Raw genomic sequence first — 19,048 nt, forward strand, 5'->3', positions numbered from 1 at the left:
TTTCCTTGAGTTTCTGTAAGCTGGGGCAGTTCTGTTCGAATGGTGTGCAGAATGGATGCATTAATTTTTGGATACTGGGCACTCACGAGACGTTCTGTATTCGTAATGAATTCACGATCTTTGGCATCTCTGAATCGGTTAGCACAGCTCGTATCTCATTGTACAGCTTACCGTACCCACAGCCATGCGCCTCAAGTTGGCGACTCCCCCTTGAACCCTTCACGATGCCGCACTACTTCCTTCGTCCACGTCATGCACTTAAAGGCTCAACTCAATAGCCCCTGTCACCCTTGAAGAAGAGCAGAGCCGGTTCCGAAACGTCGGCATTTTATAGTTAAAAAGATTTGCTTGGAGATCGCTTGCAGTTCACTATAAAAATATTACATTCGTCCGTTCGCAATGACGTGTGCCCACTGCGGCTTCTACCCTTTGTAATAATTGTTGTTCGTACCCAACATACCATAAATAGGATGCTGTTGACGTCCTTTTCAAACCATTTGTGAGTGGCATTCGGTTCACGTCCTCTTGACGTTATACTAAAAAATGGCTGAGCTGAATTAGAGCTAGTTAGCTTAAAGCTTGTGGCTAATGATAACATCTTGCTAAAAAATGGCTGAGTTGAATTAGAGCTAGTTAGCTTAAAGCTTGTGGCTAATGGTAACATCTTGCTAAAAATGGCTGAGTTGAATTAGAGCTAGTTAGCTTAAAGCATGCGGCTAATGCTAACATCTTGCTTGTTCCCATCCGGATATTACAGTGCGAAGCATTCACAGGCATGGGTTTAAGAAAAAAATGACTGCTTAGTGATGTAAACACCTAACACAAAATCGATAATCAGTCTAATCTGCTGCACTGGTATTGAAAAGTTAGTGCCAAGGAGCATTAGCAGTACTGTAACATTGATGCTGGTAGCAGTTACTCTTTTTTCCGGCTTAGATTTTGGAGCCTGCCCATAGAGCGCTTGTAGGAAATCAAGAAAAAGATATTGGAACTGGTAAGCTTTTTGCTTGACGCGAATAGTTCAGCTAGTACCGGACTGCAGGGTTTGGTCAAGCAACAAAGTCTATCAAGTTCGCGTTTGGCTTAATGTATCCGGCTGGGTCTTGTTGGCGCTCAAGCTTTCGCTTACGCTCCGGGGTTGGAAACTGCAATTAGTTTTTGTATCTTCAATGCAGCTGGCTACTGGAGAGCTCATTTTTAAATGCGAATACTTCTGCACAAGCAGCATCTCAATCGAAAAACACTACACAAAAGTTTGTGTGCGCAACAAATTTTCTATAACGCTTTTGACCAAAAACTTGTAGTTATAACAAATTTTTGTAGTTAGCACAGAATTTTATGCAGTTACTACGGAAAAGTTCTATAGAAATTCAGACTACGCAAAAAATGCTACAGAAATAACTGCCGTACTACTGAAAAATCTACCAAACAACACAAAAATCCGCAGTAACGACAAAACTGTACAAGACTATTTTGTGGCATTTTTAACACAGTCGTATCGTTTTTTCGACTTGGATTGTTGTTTTATTTTTAACGCGCATGCAGTAATTCGCCAGATTAGCTTTAGGGTTTCGCCATGAATCCGTTTCAACTCTTAGTTCATACTACTCCTTCACACACGCACAATTTTTCTGTCGTCAAGAATTGGGTTTTAAAGCGATAACACTAGAGTTATTGTCACACCAAAACCCTACCGATGTCGGAGGAGAAATTCGCTGATTGGTCGGGAGAGAACACGTGACCATGCGATGTCATCACAACCACCCACCACGGCAGGCGGTAAGGCAAGGCATTTAAGACTGCCTACGTGCGGAAATGCAAAAGCATGGAAGTTTCTATCACGCGGTTTTTTCCACGGCGCCTGTAGGCATTGCGTTCTTTCATATATTTATTTTTATTTTTCTCATAGTTTTTGTTTATTTTTGGTTTTATTTTCTTATTTTTATTTAGTTATTGTTTTGCTGCTTTGTCAATGTTGTATTTCTTTTTATTGTATTTTAACGAATTATTATTTGATGACTAAGTACTAATCACTCATTACTTAGCAATCGCTAAGAGTATATGAGTAATACCAATTCTGCCATTGATGACGTCATAGTGCGACAGATTTCGCGGGCGGACGGACAGACGGACAACGATGAGCCATTAAAGGCTTTCGCCTTAATGACTAGCCGAGAGAGGCCAAGCGTCCTTGTGACGTCATCAACTCCTGCCCACGGGGTTGCTAGGTTGTGAGTAACCTAGTTTCTAGACAGCCACCTCGACAGAGAATCAAAATAAAAAAAATGCGATTTATGAAAAAAATATCGACACCATCAAACCGTAGTACTGAAGCTATCAGTCCGAATATGGCAGCTGATCGATGGACCGGAAATTGCAAAGAAGCTTACGCAAACGCACACAAAAGTTGCGACAGGCGTTGCGACAAGTGTGAAATCTAACGCTATCGCATTCCACTCTTAAGGTGACGTAATTAGCATCTCCATACTTCTCGGGCAAACTCTGGAGGCCCGATTTTAATCATAATAATAATAATAATAATAATTGGTTTTTCGGAAAGGAAATGGCGCAGTATCTGTCTCATATATCGGCGGACACCTGAACCGCGCCGTAAGGGAAGGGATAAGGGAGGGAGTGAAAGAAGAAAGGAAGAAAGAGGTGTCGTAGTGAAGGGCTCCGGAATAATTTCGACCACCTGGGGATGTTTAACGTGCACTGACATCGCACAGCACACGGGCGCCTTAGCGTTTCGCCCCCCCCCCCCCCCCCCGATTTTACGCGTCAGAATATATTTTTTATCCTACGCTCAACGAAAGCATCAAATGCAACGTGGTGTTTTCCTTTATATTTAAAAAATTAAATTACCCTCCAGTGGCGCAATTTTTTTGTGCGATAACATCGTTATACTCTCCAAACAATTTACAACGCTGCCTCTCATATGCGAAAATTTCTAGAAGCACGCAGTAAGCCCTTTTCCTTGGTTAGTGGAAGCATTCCTTCTAGCAAGCTCCCGGTGGATTCTTTATGAAATTGCCACCTCTGATGATTACAAAATAAAGGCGCGTTTCTTTTATCTGTTCCTAGTCTTGTTATTTCGCTTCATCTTGGCTACGTCTAGGCTCGGCTCGTCTACTTCTTCGGCTCTTCTTGGAATGCGTCTGGCAGCCGGAAAAGAAAAGGCGAAAATTGGATTGGATTACCGCTTGGATTCGCAGACTGGGAAGCAGAGAAAACCGGCGCCAGACACGAGGGGTCGAAGCAATCATCTCCGGGGTTTCCAGGAACAACTACTATTTCGCGACTGAGGTCAGCTTTTTCTGTTTGATCGATTTCTCGCTGTTTCTATTTTCCAGCGAGCATCGTTTTTTTTTCTATTTCATCCTAATGGTTTTTTTTCTTCCTGTTTTCAGCACAGCGTGTGTGCGCTTCAATTGGCGCCCTAAACTGCTTTCGCCGCTTATTGCGACACTTCGTTTAATACGACACGAATTGCTTACGCCCGCTGGACTATAGGAAGCCGGGAGTTAATTAGGCCTAGCCGCGGCACTTAAGAACACGCGCGTGTACCGTTGGAAACCACCTTTCAACTTTCGGGTCGGTTTTAACGGTGTTCAACACAGTTTTAATAGAGCGCATATTCAAAGTGGGAGCAAATCTTTCAGAGCAATTTGTACCATGCAAAGTGGCTGAGCTAGCTCCCTGCCGCAATTACAATCCGCTCCAATCTTGTTCGTTTCGCCCATTGTTTCCCCACCCTGTCCATCTGCGATGAACGTGGCAGTAACAAGGGAAAAATTACTGAGAAACGCGAACAAGAAATTGTAGCATGTGGTATCATATAATATAGTATGGGACGGTAAGTCATGGTATGTCATGGTACGGTGCGGTACGGTATGGTATTTTATGGTATGGTATGATATTGTACGCTATGGAGTGGTATGGTATGGTATGGTACTGTACGGTATGGTATATTATGGTATGACATGATTTTATATGGAATGGTATCGTATGGTATGGTATGATTTGGTATTGAGCAGCCGGCTATATTCGGAGGTCGTGGGTTTGGAACCCATCGGCGTTGGTTGTTTTTATTCTGCTTTCTTAGCAACTTTCTTTAAGACATAAATTAATGACACTTAATTTCCTAGTAATCAATGCCACAAATCAAAACAAAGTCCCCTATGCTCCTTGGTTTCGCTAACTGTTGGCTTTTCTCATGTATGCTATGATGGTACGTTGCGACATTGTACAATATATGGTCTGGAATGGTATGATATCGCACGGTGTATCATGGTATGGTATGCAGCGATATGCTTTGATAAGGTATGATACGGTATAGTGTGGTATCGCATGATATTGTAATTGTTTGGTACGATATGACACGGTACGGCACGGTGCAGTATGGTGTGGTATCTTAAGGTATGTAATGTTTAAAGTCCCGTAGCTGCTCATGTATTCTTAGATATTTCTAAAGGAACAGCTTCGGATTAATTCCGAACACCTAGGGTTTCTACAACGTGCGCTGAGATGGACTTCTTTTAACATTTCTGCAGGCCACTGATCTTGTTTCTAAATGGTGACAGCAGGAATGGACTATGGCCTACTGTGACTGAATGTGTGCGTAGATAGTGTCTTCTGGAGTGGACTATGTTACGCTGTGAGTGAATGTGTGTATGGATCGTGGCACTGCAATGGACTGTGTTTCTACTATGTCTGAATATGTGCATAGTTGGTGACTTCTGGAGTGGTCTGTGGTGTGGACTGTTTGGAGTGAATGTGTGCATGAATGGTGACTACGGGAGAGGAATGTGTGCTATTATAAGTAACTGTGCGCATAGCGGTGTAGATGCGACAGGCTTTAGGACATTATTAACATAGAACGGACGCTACGGTGCAGCAACTTCCAGAAGAACAAGCAAGGCTAATCCCACCTGTAGCATTCAACACCTCAACTCAGTTCAACTGTCATAGTAGACGGGTGATTCTTCATTGCTCAGGGATAGATATAGACGCGAGAAAAGGTGCAAGGAAAGGCTTAGATCCATATACGGCGGCATTGCAAACGCAGGCTTTGTGAGGGAAAGGACATGCAATTTTATCGGTTGTGTCCAAGTGGTTTAGCCTCGTGGCCTGGAGAAAACGAGGGAATCACTGATTTTTCTTGTTACTTCTGCTTTCGATCTTCATCGAACTTACTTTCGACATGCTTGAAGCTTTCCCTATTCCTTTCTTTTCCCTTGGTCCGTACACCGCAAAGACATATTGGATTCCTTTAAGAGATCAATGAAAAAGGGGAAATGGATGGAGGCTGCCCTTACGTGGCGGCAGGAGAGTCGCTTTATGGAGCACCGATCCCTTACATCAGCAGCAGGGAAGCAGTGCTGACAACACGTGAAATAGGGATCACGTTGTGTGAAACACGCGATTATAAAGAGTGGCTCCGAAACTCTCTAACCCCCGTCTTCCCTCTAAATTTCCCTCCTCCCAACCTCCTTCCCTCTCCTAGTGCTGCTGTGCCACCCGTTTTTTAATCTTCTCAGAAAAAGACTAGGCGCTCAGGCCGGTGGGGAAGTGAGTTGGGGAGAAGAGGGATCGGGGCAGACGAAGTAAGTGCGGAAGCTGGGCAACTACCCCAGGCCTGGGGGTACACTGCGTCAAGAGGGAAAAAGTGGAAAAGCCGGAAGTAGAAGCGAAATGGCGGAAGTAATATAAAAAGATAGAGAGAGGGACAGAAAGACAGCGACGAAAACAAGGCAGACCTGCTGGGCTGATTGAAGATGGAGCGTTCAAGTGAGAAACAAGAAAGTTCGCGAGAGAAGTCTCATAGGAGGCGGCAAGTAAGGCAGCGTAAGTGACTCGGAAACTGGTATAATGTAAAAAAAAAACACAAAATAACTCAAGCTGTCAGGAACGGAGCAGCGTCTCTGTAGGCAGTGCGGCGCCGAAATTGCCCGCCAGGTAATCACGGGACAGAGCCGGCGCGTTTAGCCGATTCCGCGAAGTGGCGAAAATTAAAAAATAAAATAAAACAGGAAATGAAAGAAGGTCGCCAACTAGAAAGAATAAGTGAAAGCTTTGTGTCGGAAGCTCCTGGAACAATGTAGCGTTGCAAAGAAGAAAAAAAAAACACTGTTAGAAGCTCTCGAAGAATAGTAGTATAGACGACAAAATAGGTGATAAGACAGAAAAAAAGGATGACTCCACGGTTGAAGAACTTGGGTAAGACAAGATAAAAAAATGTAAAAGGATAAACGAATAATCTAGAAACGTGAAAGCTGCGAGAAAAGGCTGCGAAAAGCTGTCGGATATTGCCGAGATACGCTGCTGCAGCGGCCGTGTTTACGCAATAGGCGCTCGTTGTGCCATCTTGCCTCTTCGCTCAGGATCGGATTGGGCCGGGCGGGGAAGAGGATGAGGGGTGGGGATGGGGGAGAGACGAGTGCCTGCAGTTTTGGAAATTGTGAAACAACCTTCGGATCCGCCGAAATTGAGAATAATCTCGGACGTATCTTTTCGTGAGCGCGCTCGGACTTCACTCCTCCTCCGGACTTATTCTACTACTCAGGCCTCATGCTTCGGTGCAGCGAAGGTTACTGCTCTCGCTGATGGGTGTGTCCCAATAATATTGCCTTTCGCGGAAACGCGCGGCCTGACGGCCCACTCAAAACTTTCTATTCGTTGCAGGTTTCGGCTTCGCCCCAGCAGACACCTTTCTTTTTTTTTTCTACTTCCTATGCTTTGACACTTTGATTTTCTTCCGCCCAGAGCTCCGGGGGTGATGGGGGGGGGGGGGGGGGGTTAGCGTTGCTTCGCGAAGACAACTTTCGTCACTTTTCGGAAGTGACCCTCGAGTTCATAGGTGGAGCCAGGCGTCTTCGCCGCTGCCTTCGGTTTTAGCGTGTGTGCTTGTTGCTGTTAAGTTTCTTTGCGACTGTCTATGTTTTGATTTTTCTTATAAAAGCACTCCATCTAGTGCCGCCTACTTATCAGCCCCGACTTTCTTTCTTGACGCAATACCGCACGCACGGCTGGCTTCGCACCAAGAAGCCCCTTCGATAGAAAGTCACTGTCTGACGCCCCTTTTGTGGGCGGCCTCTGCTGCTTCTCAGCCTTTTGGTCCGGCCTCGTCTTGGCTTCGAACGGCTCCTGCTCCTTGCTGCTGCCGGCGTAATGAAAGCAGCGGACGCCGCGTTATTGGCTGCGTTATTTACTCTCCAAGAGGAAGTATTAGGAAGACAAGATATCACGATACTAGCGCCATCCCGTGGCCTTACTCTAGATCTTCGCCCGCTGTTTCACAAAGCAGCGACATTGTTTCAAGTACTCTTACTCCGTGGAAGCTTTTATGTTGTTTAGCGACGAGCTGTCTTAGCTGAGTAATTTTCTAGGGTATCATCGAATCTCATCGCTGCCTCTCCCTCCTCCATTGTTCATAAATTTAATTGTTTTTATGGCTCCACCTGGTGCTAGTGTGATAAGATACGATTTAATTCTCGAACGGTTACGGTGAGTTGAATTAAAATCAAGTTAGCTCTATCCTGAGATTATTTCACGAAAGCTGCAGACGGTAAAGAGGGGTGTTGCGAAACGATAGATGGGGCACTTACAGTACTCGGCATTGTGCTGTAAAAAGAAATGACAGAAATAAAAACAGAATTTTCTAGAGACCGTGCAGAATTTAAGCGGTGCTTTTATTTTCACGATAGCGATTTACTGTTATGAAGCAGAGGAATCGAAATCTAACCTTCACTTTCGACAATGCAAGCCTGAGCCAACAATATAAGACAGAACCGAGCACATTAGCCTGTTTTTCCTTTTAACTCTGCACTTTCTTACGAATCTTGTTGCATGGCTGACTCAAGGCAAGACTAACTGGAGGTGGCCTTTGTTCTCGAATTGACTTACGGTAGCATTGCGATTATAATGGCAATTTCTTTCGACTCTTCCGTCTCCCTCTCATCCCATCTACATACTGCGGATGCATTGTGGGTATTGCGCATGCACAGTAAAGTCCTTCAGACCGCTCCTCTGTAGAAGAGCAACGTAGCCGCGCTACTTGCTATCTTTTACAACTACGTCTTAACAATCAGTAGCAATCAAAACCTTCACACGGTTCCTGAATGAGTCAGTGATAATAATAGATAACTCTGTGAATGAATTTATGGTTTAAGATTTATGGGATTTAATGTCACGAAGCTACTCAGGCTACAGGTGACGCCGTAGTGGAGGGCTCCGGATTAATTTAGGTGCCCTGGGATCCTCGCAAGTGCTCTGACATCGCACAGCAAGCGGGCGCCTTTTGCATTTCGTCTCCATCGAAACGCGGCCGGCGCAGCCTTGACCGAGCTCGCATCCTTGGCTTCAGCAGCCAAGCACCCTAACCACTAAGCCACACGTGGCGTGTTTCTGAGTAAATTATTTTCATAACTAATCTACCAGTAACCTCTAATTTAGCGTATCGTACGGTAAATGTCGCGTGCATAGAAGGTCATCGCCTTTCTTATCTCAATGTTCCACTAGCGTAATTGCCAAGATGGTCTTATCAGATCATTCTAATTGGGCATAGCTCGTGTGTACTTAACACAGCGTTTGAACCAGGGCTGCTGGTGGCTGATCCCGGTTTCTCCCGCAGGTGCTGGCTTCGGTCCGGTACGACTGGTCCCGGGGCCAGCTGGTGTGGCTCTCGTGCAGCCGCGTGGTGCTGGTGCCTCTCCTGGCGCTGTGCGCGATGCCCCGCTGGGACCAGGCAAGCACCACATCCGATCTGTGGGCCATGCTCCTGTCCGTGGCGCTTGGAGTCAGCAATGGCCTGCTTGGCTCTCTGCCCATGATACTGGCGCCCAGCAGGGTGCCCGATGACCAGAAGGAACTGACCGGTACTTGCACACCGTTCCACTCATAATGTCTTGAATGACATTTTGCGGTTACAGTCGCACTTTCCCTTGTTTGGTACTTCGGCCTCCACTCAACTTTCCATCCACCCATTCTCCTCTGGGAAGTTCTGGCTACTCATGCTTTGCGCTTATGCTCCCCCTGTGCACAAGTGTACCTCTGCGGACGCCGCACGGCATGTAACGGGCCAAAGTTCTTTGTATAGTTGGGGCTGTAACACATCGCCTCCAGTGGGAAATCATGGCGCTAGTGCAAGCATAGGCCCACCTGGATACAGCGCCCAAGTATCTACGAGCCTAGACTAAAGCCTCAAAGAATACATTGGCCTCCATGAAATTTCCGTCTTATGTATCGAGGGCAATTTTCAGAAAAATGCGCAAACTGCGAACTTAGGGCCACCTTGGACGACATACTATGGGGATGTCCTCATGCCCCCTCCCCCCCCCCCTTCCCCTCCGCGAGGGACGAGGCATAAAGACGAAATACTAATGGCAGGCCTTACTACTGAGCACCGACCCAGCGACTCAGCTACAACTCGTCCGCAGCCGTGGCCTCGTGGTAGAGCACCCGCCTCGGCTTCGGGAGGTGGTGGGATCGACTCCCACCGCCGGCCGGTCACTCACCGGTTTCCTAAAAATGGGTACAAGCTATGGCCCGGCTTGGAGCTCGGCTTGCTAGGGCTGCATGGCTTGGCAATGGAGCCTGCGCCTTCAAATCCCGTTCCTGTGGGCTTGGAAGAGAAACAGCGCTAAAACAGAACCAAGACCCGCCGAGAGTCAAGACCTTGCGGCCGCCGTCTAGGCGGGTAGCCCTCTGGCTACCCTCTCTCTGTTGGACATTAAAAGTTGTCTTATCCTATCCGTGAAGAGAAGGTACTACTAGCAACAAATGAAACGAGGATGATCAAAATAGGGATATCTTAGCGGGTGGACGTTGAATACAGCGCAGGTTAATTTCACTTCGAAGGCGTGAAGCCTGCGTTTATAAGTGTGAATAAACCTCGACTGTGTTTTTTTTTCTGTGAGCTGAAATGTATGTGGTTTTGTGTTGAAATTTTAGTTTTCTTGCTGCCGTTTAATTTGTTGCTTATGGTACCTACTGCATGAAGGAGTACTGGGCTGCGTTGCATGCAGAGAGATGTAACACGAATTAGCGTACAAATCTGTCATTTACCAACAAGTGCTGAAGATACAGTCGTAGGGTGAAGTCAGAAGCACCCTGTAACCTGGTTCAGCCTGCCCTGCCGAGAGGATGCTGGGAAATTAGTATAGATGTCCTTTTTGTCATACTATTTAGTCTGGAACGGCGTATTTACGCGGAGTGATGCAATGCCATTTCCTCTCTCCTTCCGAAACACTATGTGCCTCATGTCGTGCAGCCTTGCTCGAAAGCAAAGAGTCCAAGGGGTCTCCTTACGAGCCATGCTGTATGACTCGTCATGCATGCGTTCTAAGTCTCTTGAAGATCAGTGGAACTTTTATCCCCTCGCTGCCTTGAACTAGGGCTTCTATGGAAGCTACACTGCTGGAAAGCAAACCCATGAAATTTTCGTTTTTCATAATGGCGTTCATGTGAAAGAGCATGTTGTTCGTCGAATAAAGTAACTTGATTCCGCATCTTCTCTGATGAGTGATGAATGAGTAAGAGTGAGTAAAAATAATGAATGAGTAAAAATAAATTTCCATACAAGAGTTGCATAAGAAAAAACGCATTATTAGCAGAAGGAAGCAGTTTGGCTCACTTTGTCCTCATGAATCAATGGTATGCGGCTATAGACGTCATTATATCGTTGAGTTGATTGTGAAAAAGTGCTATTTGAGGAGCGGAGTCAATGTGGACTGAAAAATTGCCGAATTTTCGGGCTATTCACATTCGGTAATTTTCGAATGTCCTTGTCTCTAAGGTACGCCATGCATTCTAGTTCCGACTTCGCTTTCTTATTGCCGTTGTGCTAACGTTTAAATGAAATATCATCGTGGCAGTGGGCTAGCGAATTGTGTTTATATTTATAGGGGCATACCGCAGCAGTGGCCGAGTGGTTGAGCATCCGCCTCGCATGCGGGAGGGGTGGGGCTCTATCCCCAGTGCCGCCGGGTACCCACCGGTGATACAATGGGTCCAAGCTTTTCCCTGGCCTGGTGCTCAGCTAGTAAGGGCTGATATGCTTGGAAAATGGGTCTTACCTTGAGTAACCGAAAAATACCTTGTTTCATGGCGCTCCTTGGCCAAGACGCCTTTGCGCCTTAAAAATCCATCATCATTTATAGGTGCATATGACTTATGTGTTGCTAAAATGTTTCTTGTTTAAACGCGCTCATTGGAGTTCTTTGTCAACGGCTTTGCTGTATCCCATGCAGTTCTCTCAGTGAGGAAAGAACTGCAAACAAATCCTTTCACCCTGTCTTTACTGCTTGTCTTGCGTTTGAAATTTAGCTGGAAGTCTGTTTTTTCTTCTCGTATCATGTGAAAGCTTTATGCTAATAGCCTTCAAATCAGCTCCAACTTTTCATTACATAAATAAACTCTTCTCTTCCTTGTTTTGATTTCGAGTCACTGCGGAATGCAGTCGCGATGCGCGCATTGTCAATGTTCACGGAAGTAAAAAGTGTTTAAACTTCTCTTCCGTCGTTTCAGGAAACATTATGACGCTTTCATACAGCGTAGGCCTGACCACGGGATCCGGCCTGGCCTACCTGATTGTATACTTGATCCAAGGCTACGACTTCGGGCCGACCTGCATCGAAGACCTGCCAACTACTCTCACCTCTGCCGCACTGAACGAGACCACGACGCATTGGTCAACGGCAGTGAATACCTTAACATCAGTAGCGACTGCCGCTGCAAATGTTACGGGGCATGTGGACACGTTATAAGAGCTTGTTCGCTTCCTCTTTAAGGGGTTTCAACTTGTGGAACGGGGTTGTTCGTATCGTGGTTGCTCGCTCTTTGTTTACAACCTGCCAACAGTGAAGGTTATCTGTGTTGAAAAGTGTTTGTGTTAAGGCTTTGCCGCCTCTGTTAACTTTGGCTTCGGCGGCTGGAGTGGTGACGCCCCAAAGCCCTGGTAAGAAACTGAGCGAGCATGGTGAACTTGTGCGAAGGTACTTGCATTTAACAGAACGAGCAATTAGCAATGTACAGCCGAAAGGTATGTGAGCGTGCAGATGTGACCTGCCACAAGGAGACGTACGCCCAAAGTCAGAAGCCTTATGGAAGGCAATATCGATGAAAAAAAAAATTAATTGCCGTCTTTCTATGCATCCTGGAAAAGATATGAGCGGCCTGATTGTAATCGCGTGGATTACACAGGGCACTATAAAATGTCAGCAAATACACCTCCGGATGAAAATAAATTAATTTCTTCGGCAGAGCTACCTAGCATGAAGTTTTGAGGACGGGACACACTGTGACATGCATTTATACCACAGCGGCCTTTAAAAATCCTCCCACCTCAACCATTGGCTCATGTGGTGAGAAACTGCTCACAAACATTAGAGTTGAAATCTTGGTCAGTTGGTACATGTTCTTAAAAAAAAACACAGCCAAAAGACTGAACACAGCGAAGAGACGAAGCGCACTGGACGACTTTATTTTGACTGTTTTTTTTTTCAAGAACATGCTCACAAAACTTGCATATAGCTGTAAGCTGCGACTTGTAGTAAGTTTGGCAACGGTACTCACCCGGTTTGGAAACGCATGATAAAAGCCCGGAGCCCGGACAGATGGCGCCATCGCCGTCCATCAACGGAACCCCGGTTTTGTAGGTTTTCGGCCCCTCGATCTCGGCTCAGACGATTCCGGACTTGAATTTTGTGCTACCGAAACAGGTAAGTACCGTTGTGAAACTTTCTACAAAGCATAAGTTACAGCTATGTCCAAGCTTCGTGCGTGCACTTTCACAGAGAAGGAAATAACGGTTGAGGCGAGAGGATATTTAAAAACATTTTAAGCATAAATTCATGGAATTCTTAGTATCGCAACTTAATGGTTGGTAACTTGCGACCAAGCTGCTCTGTAACCAAGCTCAAATAGCTTTTTTTTGGAGCCACACAGCTGCTTCATGTCTCTGTGATTACTTTTTTTTTTCTGAGAATCGTGCGATTCTGATGACACTTTCGCAACAACCACCAGATTGCGTTAACGTCGCTGATCGGTGGCTCACGTGTTGTAGCTCGCACACATTCGAACTGTGCTTCACTGATCACTCTGGGCTGTGATAGTTTCGCTACGCTCTTGTGAATGCTTAATCGAATATGCTATCAGCTGTTTCTGGCAAATGTTCACTTGTTTGACTTTCAAGCGCACACTATAGCCTCCGAAGTGGCACATGCAACGATGCACGTCGAATCGTAGAAAGACTTGAGAAGGAAATATTTTGCTTTTGATGTTTGTCGCGATGCCCGTTTGAATGTCTGCGATGTTCTGATAGTAATCGTAATGAAATGGTTTTGAATGTTGCGTGCAACTGGTTAACGTTTCCAGGCACTTTTGCTTTTGCTAGTTACTGCATGCATGTTTGATCAAAATATCGTGCGCCAGCAATTAAAGCGTTCTCTTCGTCATACCGAAAAGAACGCCCATAAGGCAACCATCTGAAATAGCGCAGGATGAGGTGGAGTAAAGGTGGAGAAGAGGAAGGAGTGGGAAAACTAAGCTGTTTTCTAGTCCTTGAATTTATTTATTATTTTATTTATTTACAGAATACTGCAGGCCCTTCTGGGCCCTAGCAAAAGGGGCAATACAATGCAACATGAATATACACATAAACACTAAAGAAAATTCGAAACACAAAACCAAATACGTTTGATGGCGTTAATCTTCTATTTCTTCAATGAATTCTATGTCACGAAGTGCTGTTAAAGGTAATGCATTCCATTCAGTAACGGTGCGAGGGAAGAAGGAGTCTTTAAATAGGTTAATTCCGGCGGTGAATGGAGTTAGTGAATCAGAGTGGCGATGTCTTGTTGGTCGTGGAACGGAAAATGGCTGGACGTAGGGATCCGGGCACATTGACAACATGTTTTATTTTAGAAGGAAAAGAAATTTTAATCTGAGAATTTTACGTCTTACTTGCAATGTTTGAAATCGATGTGATCGCATTATGGCAGTAGGTGAGTCGGTTGAACGGTATTTTCAAAAGATGAAAAGATTAATTGGAATTAAGGGAGTCTTTACTCATTCGCATCCACCATAGCCCATCCATAGTGCCACATAGAGAAATTACTCATCTTTTTCAGAATCCTCGCAGTTGAAGAGTTTCAACTTCTCGCCCAAGTATGATATTATCAACAGGTGGAAGCTCACAAAATTCCAGGGCGCGCATACATGGTGATCAAAGAAATATCTTTCACGCTTACTTGATTGCGAATACAAACTGTTTTACAGTGAATAATGAAAGCGCGAACTCAGGAAGCCTTAAACTCAAACTAAGTTGATTAGGAAAGAGAGAATATACAATTCCATTGTGCTCTTCACTGAGAAAAGGACAATGTCTTTTCAGGGAGAGATTCGTTTTGCTTCCTTGTTAATATCAGTTTTTAATTTATATTCATTTATTCAAAACACGCGGGCACAAAACAACTGAGCGTAGCAGAGGAAGGCTTCTTTCTGAAAGCAAGGTATCGTGGAATGCGAATGGCCGGTAATTAATGGTAGATCGCAATAGCAGTCCTGTTCTTCGAGCATGCTTGCTTCATACCGAACTCTGCGAAAGGGTTTTCTATACGGTGCCCCTGTCTAGACGGCGTGTTAACTAGAAGGCTAGCGGTTAGTTTTGGTTCGCAATTAATATTGGTCTCTGATAGCGGCGGTGGTGGTGCTTTAAGCAGAAGGCGGGATTAGGCTTACATTCATTAGGGCGTGCTCGGTAAGGGCGCGGAAACGCTCACTGAAGTGAACTTAGAAGCCCTTCGGTTGCGCCGGGTGTCCCGACAAACAAACAAAGGAGAGCATGCCCTTTTAAGAATGGCATTCGTAAGGATTCTGGCGGCTTCCCTCGTGTTCAAAGTCTTGAGCAGTGAATCCTCTCATGGCTTGGCTGGCTATGCAGAGTTTGGTCTGTTCTCTATAGCAAAGATAATTGCTTTCTGCGCCTCGGTTTATAAGTATTAATGTGATGCTGACTAACTTGTGTTACTATTGCCTAAATTACGCTGAAAAATATAGTTTATGCACGGTAATATTCCACACAGCTGCGTACTTTCTTCGCTTTATAAATTAACTCTGAATAAGCCCATTGTTTTGATTGAATGTTGAACTCAGGCTAGCTTGAACAAGATACGACTTTATAAACAACCCTTGGTGAGCGGTTTCCTACTTTCAAAATGCATTTAGTGAACTTTCTATGTGAAGAGAAAAGGAATGAGGCACCTTTCAGATACAAAGAATTTCGTGCGACACACCCCTATCACTTCAAATGTACCTCTTCTTTGCTGTGGCGTCTTGTTTGGCCGTTTGACTGTGCAGCCCGATAACGATGCACATCAGTGATATAGAGTTTATTACGTTGCCTATAATATTTTGCGCATCTTTCCTACTTTGCAGTGAAAAAATTGGGCGTGGAGCAACAGCTTGCACAGTTGTGCTGTTGTCAAGCGCTCGCGGGAACACCACACATGTCTCAAAAGCCACTTTCGGCCTTTCTTGGCTTCAGCTGTATTTCACACTACTCTCTGACCACGAACACGGCTCTATTTGAGGAGAAAGGCAGTAACCTGACGTCTAATGCACTCCACTTCATAAAAGAGAGTGTGCCAGAGGAAAACTTACACCCTCTTTACTCCTTTCTGTCTATAAAGTGTAGCTGCGAGTTAGTAGTACAGATAAAGTCCTGGGGGTCAGAGGTATTCATTTCAGTGCGGAGGAGCAATGCTTGCCAATGCCAACCTTTTAAACATGCCCGTGTGCTGTGCGATGTCAGTGCACGTTAAAGATTCACAGGTGGTCGAAACTATTCCGGAGCCCTCCACTACGGCACCTCTTTCTTCCTTCATTTTCTTAGTCCCTCCTTTATCCCTTCCCTTACGCGATTGTCCGGACCCGTAGAGTACCTGTTACGGGTCTAAGTTGGACTTATTTTTGGAAATGTGGCGGAGAGTTTGAAGGATGCTTCACTCCCGCCACCGGTTGGCCCGGTATTGCACTACCTCCGGGATCGGCCTTGTCTTTAGCGCGTCTTTACTATCCTGTCTTTCTGTCCCATCTTTCAACTCTCCTTCTATCTGCACGTGGTAGCGATTGTGGCTCGGCTTGAGCCAGTGGGCAGGCCTGTGCACTTTCCTTTTCTTTCTTCCTGGCAGCAACAGACAGACCCTTCCCTTACGGCACGGTTCAGGTGTCCGTCGAGTTGTGAGACAGATACTGCGTCATTCCATTTCCCCAAAAAACCAATTTTAAATTTTCAAGCATGCACTGCATCTTTACAGATGACGTCACCATCCCGCAAAGCAAGTAAGGTATGTAACAGCAAAGATGAAAACTGTCGAGAAGCCACAAACTCGCTCGCCAGTCGTTCACAAAGACGATCAGTTGCCAATTGAACGCTGTTAAATTTGATTTGATTTATGGGGGTTTAACGCCCCAAAGCGACTCAGGCTGTGAGGGACGCCGTAGTGAAGGGCTCCGGAGTTTTCGACCACCTGGGGTTCTTTAACGTGCACTGACATCGCACAGTACACGGGCCTCTGGAATTTTGCCTCCATCGAAATTCGACCGCCGCGGCCGGGATCGAACCCGCGTCTTTCGGGCCAGCAGCCAAGCGCCATAACCACTCAGCCACCACGGCGGCCGCCGTTAAATGCTGCGCTAGAAAGATGAACAGGTAATTCTAGACATAGTTTTGCTGCAGAATGCTCTTCGGGTTCTAGTTGTAAGATTTCTACTTTGACTTTTGACATTTATTCACAGCGAAAAAGAATTCGCCGAGGCCACCTTACCCGCATACGCGCCCGCTTCCTAATGGGAGATTTGGAGACGGACCCGTCCGTATAAATCCGAGTATTCTCTAGGTGACCAACGTACGCCTAGTTCGCTGTTGCCGTAACCGCGCAACGACCGTAGTCTGGCATTTCCTTACAAAGCCTGTTATAACTGTCTCCAGACATCGTTTCAATGTATCAGCGTTAGTGGACACGGCTACACCCGACGCCGTTGCGCTATAATTCGAATCTCGTTGCACAAACGCACTCGAACAACCCACATTCCAGCTTCTTGAAGCTCTCCCAGCTAGAAGCGTTTCTGTATGGCCAGATATAAAAGCATTGCCGAGCGATGTTTCAGAATCTGGGCTTTCAGGTATATTTTCTGTTACGTCCAAATGTTCATCCTACACAGAATAGTCTCGTTTCATTTCCCACACTCTGCTATTTTTGCCGGCGATAAATCCGGCTTTTCACCTCTAAGGCCCTGCTTGGCCAACTTACCTGTTGAGGGGATACGCTACCTAGAAGCAAGAGCCTAGCGGCTGAAGGGTTGCACAATCTCAATTTCTCTCTTGCGATAAGAAATTGCGACGGCCTCAGTTCAGGAGAAACCTGGTTGCAGAATCTTCCTCGCTATGGACTTGCACCTTTCAAGCCCCTTGCGTCATACCTGCTGGCGAAAGACATAGCGTTATGTTTATAGGTCACACGGAATAAGAGCCGCCTACGCTCGGTCAGTGGAAAGCGGGAAGCATGGCTCGAAAGCCTGGAAGTCGTGACACGTGCTTATAGGTTACCTCTATTCCGAGGGAATATGTGTGGCCTTCGGAGCTTAGGCTTATCTCAGTCGTCAGTGCCAGCGAATGCCTACTGTTGTAAAAAAAAAAAAACGCCGGAGAGTAAGCTACCAATCCCTGCTCGCTTGCCACAAAGCGGATTCGCGATCACTCATTCGAAAGATCCGGACACACTTTGCGAACCTAGCCATCAGCCGCACACAATCCGATATCCAGCTCTGGCTTTGACATACGATATGCCTAGTGAAAAAAGGAAATGTAGGTTGTTTCTGAATACTTTCTTGTTGGTGAAAGGGCGCTAGATGCAACGACCAACTCATCGCGTTTTTTTTTTTTTGAAAAGTTGTTGCTGGAAAGTAGTGGCCTCGATCTGAATGAATGAAACTTTATTCCGACAGACAAGGTACAAACAATGTGGTCTGTTTAGGAGGCAGGCAAAAAGGCCTGAAAAGTGTCAGTCCTCTTTTATTAAACACACAACACCCAAGCATATGGTGTAAGAAAAAAGATTGTGGATATTGAAATACATTGACAAAGAGCTTACGTCAGTTTATGCTATGTTTATGTTATTTATGCTCATCTGGCAGTCTTGTGCTAGTTACTAATGCAAATATGTAGACAGCAACCTCTGACAAGGCCCACGCCGCACACTATATTGTACACGAGGCCAGCAGTATTATTTATGTGTACTTTTTGCAATGGAAATATTGTCCAACGAGAGAAGGAATCATCCGAACTATGGATGCCAATATCTACTCAAATCACGTCTAAATAGTAAAGACCAGCTGCGGTCCCTGTGTTTTTTTGTATTGATTTCACTGCATTGCTGCATTTAGTTTAAATCCGTGACCCCAGCCATCCAACAGTGAATTTCGTTTGACAATGGCACGTCGATAGTGGGTATACCTTTATAAACGTCTCTTAAAGAGCACGGCTGAGAGCCATTCCATTGTTTGAGCTGCCCACAGCTCAGGTGAAGCAAGCGCTGCTAGTTCAGCGTACGCTACGAGAATACAAAAAAAAAAATAATCACGAAGTACTTTCGTGTTTGTACTTTACTTTATTCACTGCAATGTGTTCCTTGTTCTAATATTTTACCTCTATTTTTCGTCGACGGGGCCCCTATAAGATGACGGGGACCGCCAGACTTCAGGACGCCACGACCCACCTACGCTGTGTTATTTGTATTCCTCGCTAAACTCTCTGGCACAAAGTGTGACTACTTTCACTGACGGGCGGCGAGACGGGCTTATTTTTTACGAAACGGTGGCTGGGCGGCGATGTAGGCTTACTTTTTACGAAACGACGGCTGGCCTTCTAATTAAAGCGTCCGGATGTGTGTGCCGGTGACTGCGAGAGGTGACCTTGGGGAGACCGGGGCTTTGGCTTATCGGTGACCCCAATCTCGTATCCCATTTCCCTCCGTTTCATCATGCGATC

General features: G+C 45.7%; 1 protein-coding gene and 1 pseudogene across 1 annotated transcript in view; both read left to right on the forward strand.

Moving 5' to 3' along the window:
- Window positions 1–13,654, forward strand: part of Ent3 (equilibrative nucleoside transporter 3) — a 155,566-nt gene extending 141,912 nt beyond the window's left edge. Inside the window, exons 10-11 of the mRNA XM_077633141.1 lie at window positions 8,633–8,876; window positions 11,527–13,654. Coding sequence (XP_077489267.1) covers window positions 8,633–8,876; window positions 11,527–11,765 — 483 coding nt within the window. The 3' untranslated portion in view covers window positions 11,766–13,654. The remainder of the gene's footprint in view (window positions 1–8,632; window positions 8,877–11,526) is intronic.
- A 2,248-nt stretch (window positions 13,655–15,902) lies between these two features.
- LOC144102908 (U2 spliceosomal RNA) lies at window positions 15,903–16,059 on the forward strand (annotated as a pseudogene).
- Window positions 16,060–19,048: the final 2,989 nt, after the last annotated feature.

Source organism: Amblyomma americanum, chromosome 8 (assembly GCF_052857255.1).
Source record: "Amblyomma americanum isolate KBUSLIRL-KWMA chromosome 8, ASM5285725v1, whole genome shotgun sequence".
Classification (NCBI taxonomy): Eukaryota; Metazoa; Arthropoda; class Arachnida; order Ixodida; family Ixodidae; genus Amblyomma; species Amblyomma americanum.